This window comes from Macrotis lagotis, chromosome 1 (genome assembly GCF_037893015.1).
Source record: "Macrotis lagotis isolate mMagLag1 chromosome 1, bilby.v1.9.chrom.fasta, whole genome shotgun sequence".
Classification (NCBI taxonomy): domain Eukaryota; kingdom Metazoa; phylum Chordata; class Mammalia; order Peramelemorphia; family Peramelidae; genus Macrotis; species Macrotis lagotis.
This window is the reverse complement of record NC_133658.1, coordinates 449,175,669-449,183,894: the sequence shown is the minus strand read 5'-3', so window position 1 is coordinate 449,183,894 and position 8,226 is coordinate 449,175,669. Positions and strand designations below refer to the sequence as shown.

At 35.5% G+C, this 8,226-nt stretch overlaps 1 protein-coding gene across 2 annotated transcripts; it reads right to left on the bottom strand.

Moving 5' to 3' along the window:
* Window positions 1-3,984: 3,984 nt before the first annotated feature.
* DMAC2L (distal membrane arm assembly component 2 like) lies at window positions 3,985-8,211 on the bottom strand. Of its 2 annotated transcripts, none has more exons than XM_074213442.1 (5): window positions 8,105-8,211; window positions 7,151-7,262; window positions 6,325-6,533; window positions 5,779-5,950; window positions 3,985-4,717 (listed from the first exon to the last, which is right to left on the bottom strand). In XM_074213442.1, exons 2-5 carry the CDS (start codon window positions 7,255-7,257, stop codon window positions 4,603-4,605), a joined length of 603 nt encoding a protein of 200 aa, XP_074069543.1. In that variant the 5' UTR covers window positions 7,258-7,262; window positions 8,105-8,211; the 3' UTR covers window positions 3,985-4,602. The 2 variants fall into 2 exon arrangements, with proteins under 2 accessions (XP_074069543.1, XP_074069542.1); XM_074213441.1 differs by lacking the exon at window positions 8,105-8,211 and adding an exon at window positions 7,637-8,083.
* Window positions 8,212-8,226: the final 15 nt, after the last annotated feature.

The following is an 8,226-nucleotide window of genomic DNA, read 5'->3' as shown; positions in this document are numbered from 1 at the left end:
TCAAAAATCCTCTTGTTTAACTAACACACCAATTAATAAAATCAGTGGAAAACTATTTATGCCTAATTGTAGAGTGATTAAACTTGTCTATTTACAAAACAACCCTAGAGATTCTGCACTTAGCACACTTTTACCAGCACTTGGATAGAAATGTGGATATTCTAGTGAATAGATTGAAAACAATGTGGTAAGTGCACACTAAAAAGAAACCCCCTGCCAGTCATGCCCACTGCCTGATCCAGACAATGGCTCAACAAAAGATATTTCAGTTAAATAAAGTTACATCTTAATAATTACTTCAGGTGATAGGAGAGAACAAAGCACAAAAGAACAGGGCACCTTTTATACCTAATAGAATAATAGAAGAGATTCTTAGGGTCCAGATACACTCCAGAGTCTAACATCTCAAGCCAGCCTGGGCCCTTTCTGGATTAGTTAGGCAAGCTTACATTTTTGATGAGGATTACGATTAGCTCACAATTCCATAGTGCCAGCTAGCTTAGTTATCAAGGTAGATAGGCCCCATAGGGTGCTGGTCTAGGACTATTTGATCAGTGACCAGTAACATGCTTTCCCAAGGGAAACTAGTAAAATGGTTCCATAGGAATCCAAGTGGCAATGCTAATATTGACTTTGTGTGTGCTTTGCAATATAATTGCTTGTTCATTATTGAATAACTAAATTACTATGTATTTATGGGCTTTATTTTTCATTTATTTACTTTAGTATTATGCATCTATTTTAGCTACTTTATTCTATGTATACTTTTACTATCTGCAAAAGTTTACTATTTTTGGTTATTTTGTAGACATACTGATGCTCTTATTACTTGCACCTGATATTTGTCATATGGATGTGCATATTGTGTTTTCCATATATTTTAAATGTGTAGTCCCTGAAGCAGGGTGCCAAGTAATGTTTTGCATGTGCTTTGTTTAGAATTGCTCCTTGTATGGGGATCTCAACAGTTTTACTGCAGCTTAAACTTTACACTTTAAACTTCAAAGTTAAATACATAATATATTGCTTAATAACTTAAGGTTGCACTGAGACTACTGGGATATCCCATAATATTTGCTGTGAAGAACTGGCTCTCTCAGGTGACATCATCTGGGATTCTAGAATTCATCCTGGTTATACTGCAATAAATATTTTAATGATGTACCATATAATTTCCACACAGCAGCTAGTTTTACAATGGACTGAAAAAGTGAAAAACTCTGGGGAGGAATGAAACTGAGTTTCAAAGTAATTTCTCCATGGATGGAGAAAAAAGTTCTGAAATCCTAATGGGGAATCCTGGAATTCATAATTCCCAAATGATAGCATTCTCTCTGCCCTGACCTCCAAGGTATGGGGCCAAGGTGGGAGCTAGGAGTGAAGCTAGTTGTGGATGTCAGTCATGCTAGGAGGTTTTAAGTCATCTGTCTTAAGACAAGCAGAGAGAGAAGAAGAGTGTCCTTGCAAGGCCACTGCAGTGCAGTCTAGTCCTAGCAGTCATCTTGAGGTATGAAGTCTGGGACAAGGATGCTGGGACCAGTTACTCACCCCTTTAAGAACTGAGTCAATGCATTCCCCAATTGATAAATGGTAAAGGACATAAATAGTCATTTTGAGATGAAGTAATTAAAACTATCTATAGTCCTATGAAAAAATGTTCTAAGTCTTTATTGATTAGAAAAATGCAAATTAAAACAACTCTGAGGTACCATCTCATACCTATCAGATTGGCCAATATAACAAAAAAGAAAAATTATGTGTATTGGAGGGTATGTGGGAAAAATGGGACACTAATCCATTATTGGTGTTGTAAATTGATCCAACCTTTCTGGAGAATAATTTGGAACTATGCCCAAAGGGCTATAAAACTGGACATATTCTTTGATCTAGCAATACCATTATTAGGTCTATATCCCCCAAAAGATCACAAAAATGGGGAAAGGTCCACATGTACAAAAATACTTATAGCAACTTTTTTTTTTGTAGTGGCAGTTAATTGGAAATTGAGAGGATGGTCAACAAGTGGCGAATGACTAAACAAATTATAGTATATGAATGTGGAGTACACTATTGTTCTGTAAGAAGTCATGAGCAAGTGATTTCAGAAAAACTTACTGAACTGGTGCTGAGTAAAGTGAGTAGAACCAGGAGAATATTATACACATTAATAGTAACATTGTCTGATGATCAACTATGAAGGACTTCTCAGCAGTACAATTATCAAAGACAATTCTAAAAGACTTGCGATAGAAAATGCCATCTACATTCAGTAAAAGAACTATGGTATCTGAATGCAGACCAAAGCATACTATTTTCACTTTTCAAAACTTGCTTTATTTTTTTCTCATGGTTTTTTCCCTTTTGTTCTGATTCTTTGCTCACAATATGACTAATACAGAAATATGTTCAACATGATTGTACATGTATAACCTATATCAGATTACTCACTGTCACAGGGAAGGGTGAGGGAAGTAGAAAAATATGGAACTTAAAATCTTAACAGAAAATGAATGTTGAATACTATTACATGTAATTGAAAAAAAACTGTAAAAAATAGAACTGAGTCAATGCTGCAAAAGGTTTTACTTCTTCCAATTTTCTCTATCAAATCTCTGATGCTAGATATTTTTATGACTTTTCCTGCTATTTCTTTAAAACATTTCAGATTAAAAGTATCTAGATGTTTTAAGCCACAGCAACCTCAGGCAACTCTCTTTTCTCCAGGACACCATCCGGAAAGAATCAACTAATCCCCCTCCTGTTAAGAGGAAATTTTAAAGAGCTAGTGCTCAAACTTTGCCTCATAGCAACACCTACTGGATATTTATAACACTGTTACTTAGGGCTTTGTAAAGATCTGCAAAGTGCTTTACAAATATTACACAATTTTATTTTCACAGTGACCTTGTAATGCAAGTACTACTATTATGTCCAATTTTAAGATGAAACAGAGGCAGAGTTTCAATGGTTACTGGGTTACAGAAAGTGTTTGGATTTGAATCAGATTTTCCTGGACTCTGGGTCCAGGGCTCTATCCACTGAATTATCTAGCTATTTAGCTAGATTCAAGTGCAAGTTGCCTTCCCCAAAAGAATGTAAGTTTTTAGAGGACAAGGACTATTTTATATTTCTCTTTGTATACCTAGCATGTTCTTAACATTTAAACCAAAAGTTGTTTGAGTTTTTGGTAGATCCTAAGATAAAGTTCCCTAATTTTTCCAGTTTTTCTCATGGATTATGATACTTTCTTTTAAAGCAAGGCTAATAAACGTCTATAGTTTTAAAGTGTTCCATATATATTACAGTGCCAAAAAAAGATACTGCACAATTAAATAAAACATTGTAATTTAAACACAGAATTAGGTATTCCAAGCAAATTACAATAAAACATAGAGGTTAATTACTTATTTAAAAAACATTATCATTTGCTTAGTATAATCATTCTTGACTTTTGTTTTCTAGGTCTATCATTGAATTTTTTGAGTCTAATTGTCCTTTTTGGAATCCTAATTAGCAGCTCAGCTCAAAAGGGAAGTGAAGTCAAGAGGAAAAGTAAGATTTCTAACTAACATATTAACATTTCCTACATACAAATGTAATTCTTTATTTTTTTTTTTTAGCCAAATGGGGTTAAGTGGCTTGCCCAAGGCCACACAGCTAGGTCATTATTAAGTGTCTGAGACTGGATTTGAACCCAGGTACTCCTGACTCCAGGGCCGGTGCTCTATCCACTGCGCCACCTTAGCTGCCCCAATGTAATTCTTTATTGATGAAAACTTTGATAGAATATTACTTACAATCTTTATTCTTCATGAGAGTTGTCTTTTTATTTATTTTGAGGTTCTGGCTACCCAAGTATGTATTTCTTAAAGAAAATCTGATTTTACAATACATAATAGGTGATTATTCATATTCTAAAAGTGCAGGTGGGGAGACAGCTAGGTGGCGCAGTGGATAGAGCACCGGCCCTGGAGTCAGGACAACTGAGTTCAAATCCGACCTCAGACACTTAATAATGACCTAGCAGTGTGACCTTGGGCAAGTCACTTAACCCCATTGCCTTGCAAAAACAACCAAAAAAAGTGCAGGTGGAACAAAGGGCCAGTGAAAGTCAACACAGCATGGAAAAAATGGCATACAAATGAAGAGAATAATTTAATGCATGCTAAGAAAAACAGCAGACTCTATGTTGTTTAATTGCCTTCCTTCCCTTCCCACTTTACTTGAAGCAATTTACAGTACCACTTCAAAATCCTCTAAAATGTAGAATTTACAATGAATTTAATAACAAGTTTTATAATGAAATTCAAATGACTGAAATGCAAAATAAGGAACAGCTATACTCCATATTTTAATAATATTGTGAACAATTTTATAGCTTTGAGAAATATATTAGAATGCAGTGGTTTTGTACTTTTCTCGAATAAAATCATTTTATGTACATCAATTCTCACTTTCAAATCAATAACTTTACTGAGTGTTTTGAACTATATAGCAGACTTGATTTCCAAAGATATGTCTTCATATGTTTTTGTTCAGCCTTTTCATTTATTACAAATGGATTGCTTAAGTAAGCATCTCTAATAATGTGTTGGTTTTTTTTTACTTTAGGTCTAATTTTAACTGCAGAGACGGTAATGAATTCTGAAAGATCTGACTAACATTTCTTAGGTCTGTTATTCCTGGAAGGTCCTGTAACAGCAAATATCGAAGATTTCTGTGAACACAGAAAAAGAATATTATTATTGTCTCATCCTAAATACTTATTCTTATAAAAATAATAAATGTAAGAAATGATATTCATAATGCAAATCTGAATTCTGGAATTTGAATGTTACTAAAAGACTTGCTTCCCAATTTAACAAATTTTTTACTTACATGAAATTTAATGAGAATCAACATGTATCCATAGGCATTTTAAATCTCAATACTTCTGTTGAGATCATCTACTTTATCAAATGAATACAGATGGAAAGCAAGCTCTTTGAGAGTTTGCCCAGAACTTATCAGTTAATGTCAATTGAACTTGATTTGATGGAATTTCTTGTGTATTTTTTGACAATTTCAACAACTCCTTTGCACAAAAAATGTTAACAGAATTTTTAACTCAGAAAATAACAAATTAAATACATTCTAGCAGCACTTCTGATTTTAATATTTTTTAAATGGAGGAACCCATTATCTTTAGTGCTTTGCTACAACTTCATAAAACTCAATACTTTTAAATATAATTTTCTCTGATAACTGAGCTTATTGGGAGGTCCATTTCATAATCACAGGCACCATGTATTAATCTAGGATCCTGTATTATTAAAGTATAATATTTCTTTACTGTACAGGTATGACTCAGAATTTTATAAATTTTAGTCTAAAATCCTAATTACTCTGTACTTTAGAGAGAATGAATTTTAAATAATCACTTATTTGAAAATGTACATTCTAGTTTTTTAAATGATATATTTGTCAAGACTGAATAAACAATAAAAATTTCACAAAACAAAATCACTCTGATAAAGTAGACAGTGCAATGGATCTTGAGTCCAAGAACCAGGGCTCTTTACTCATTAGCAGAGGCACTATTATTTTCCACTTTTATGAGTATGAAAACATTTCTGACTCTAGGTTCCTCATTTGTAAAATGTGGGGGTTGGGCTAGCTAGATTATCTGTAATTTACCTTCTAGTTCAAATCCTATGACTTTACTCTTAAAAGGTATTCAATTTTGCTCATTTTATTCCTTATCAAACATTTACTCTTCCAGTTTTGTGGGCAACTTACCTTAGGTGATGCAATGCAATAATGCCCCTTTCTGTGACATTCCCACAGGAAATGATTTCCATCTCTAAAATGCTTTCCTGTAAGTTTTTTAATCGGCTTAGCCTCTCCAAACAGCCATCTTCAATATAATGACATTTGCACAGCTTTATCTTTTGCACATGTTCTAGGCCCTCTGAAAAAAAATACACAATAAGTGTAAACTATCCAGAAACCTGAAAAAAGGCAGGACTACAAAATGTCATTGTTCTCAGATTTGAGTATATGAAATGTTCACACACTGAAGCTATGTGGTTCAAATCATTCTAACTGCTCAGTTCCTATAGTCTTCATTGTCAGTTAAGGTTTGGCAGAGATGTCAAAGGCTTTGATGTTTACATGGATATACTTGACAAAAGCATATAAAGTTAAGGCACTAACAAATATAAAGGAAAAAACAAATTATAGTATATCAGCATGATCAATGAGCCACATCTATGAACAAAGATAATGGCTGCTGGAAATCTGATAAACTTCCAACCATTTCTGATAAAATTATGTAGTAATTACCTAGGTAGTCAAATCCAATGTTCATGATACAAGAATCAGTGGCATCAATTGCTTTTATCTTGTATTTGTTTAAAGAACCAGTTGGAAGATTATTGTAGTCTTTTTGCCATTTTTCTTGACCATGGTATTGTACCAAAGCTCCACATCGCAAGAGCCATTCAGATGCTGCCCTGTCTGGACCAACAGCCTTTATTCGTTCATGATCTACTCTGTTAAAAATGGGAAACCAAATAGATTAATTCTTCCTATTATCATTTATAATTTCATTTTATTTTAAATCTAAAAATAACATAAAAACATTAGATATTGCAGAGCAAAGAAAGTGAAGTTCAAGAAAAGGGCATGATACTTATCTGTTACCTTCCTGTGTTTTCATTTTTCAAGTGAACTGTACTGTAGCATGCTGCTAGAAGGGATTATCTTTTTATCATATAACAGAAAGTAAATTTTTAGTGACACAGATGATTAACTTTAGTTAAAAAGATGAGTTTTCTAAAATAAAATACTTCATCTAACTTCATTCAGGAATTTTTCAAGTGCATGTAATCCATTTACTTTTTTCTCTATTCTCTGTTTTGGTAATAGTAACTTAAAAATGATATTAACAAAAATAATAAATATCAGTTTCATCAGTCTCCTAACTCTTGTTTGGGAGCACCACACCTGTTAACTTTGGAAACCTTTGTTTTGCTTTTATTGTCTTCAAAAGTGACTCCAACTTTATAACATTCTTTAAACTGCAGTAGAAAATTCTTTAATTCAAGAAATATTACTATTGGGAATTCATTTAGTTGTCACAAATCTCCATGATGATCAAGTAACTTACTTGTTAAATATTGCATTTAACCATCCCCAGAAGTGTCTGTTGTCACGAACGCATGGAAATTTCTTTAAACTCTTTAATGGCTGTGAAAATTTTCCAAATAGCATCATGAAATCTGGTCACACACACAAAAAAATACTTGTTATTAGTTCATCAGCCTGTTATCTGAGTCACAGATATAGCAATGTGTGTGTGTGAATATCTAATAAAGTATACCTCATGCTTTAGCACTCCTAATTTCATCTACATGACTACTTTCTCCCTAAATATTGATTCAAAACCCTGCATGATTCAGTGGACAGTATTCCTAAGTGGTAAAACAACAAAAAAAAATTCATCCCTCGGTCGTCAGCCTTGTGGAAATGCGGCTCCCTGAACTCGTGGAGCCTGACCGCTGGCCGGCGGACAATCTGGCTGGCCCTGCCCAGTCTCGGGGCCCTGGCCCCAGGGCCGAGGCCCCGCACCCACCGGGATCCTGGCAACATCCACCTTTCAGGGGTGAAGCGCGATCAAGTTCGATGCCCTGGACGTAGGTGCTGTGCTTTGTAAACCATAAAAACATTCATTGATCAGTATTGTGGATATTAATCTCATCCCAGTGCCGCGATTCCACTTCGAGAATAAAAATGCACAACTGGCCCCCTAAGGCCCGGCGCGGCAGTTAAGTCCCCGGATCTACGCCCCCAGGCCAGCTGCGGCTCCAGGAAGTCAGACTACTCATGCGCACAGAGGAGACTGGCGGGGAGGGAGAACGAGGAGGCTGGAGGGCCGCGGGCTGTGCCGCAGAGCTTCGTCAGCCTCGGCAAGCGCTTTTGCCTTAAAGCCCCAACCGTGGGCGCATTTACTATTTTTTTCCTTCTAATTTTACTGGGAAGGTCAAGGTCTAAAGTCAGTCCGTCAAGTCTTCCTGACCGGGGGTTGTTAAAAAATAAACACAGGCCCGGGGCCCTCACTCACAAGACCGGAGAGAAGCGCCTGTTCCTTCTACTGCGCCTGCCTCAATCTCGCCTGGCCATTGGCTCTCAGGGACGGGCTGCTAAAGAAAGGGAGGGGCGAAGGTGCAATCTGATTGGCCGGAG

Excerpts from the sequence above, each read along its gene's own strand:
- DMAC2L (XM_074213441.1), bottom strand. The coding sequence starts at position 7,709 with ATGTTTTTATGGTTTACAAAGCACAGCACCTACGTCCAGGGCATCGAA. Across the intron at positions 7,263-7,636 it reads TCGCGCTTCACCCCTGAAAG|ATTTCATGATGCTATTTGGA; the intron begins GTGGATGTTGCC and ends GTGTGTGACCAG. Across the intron at positions 4,718-5,778 it reads ATTGCATTGCATCACCTAAG|AAATCTTCGATATTTGCTGT; the intron begins GTAAGTTGCCCA and ends CTGTGTTCACAG.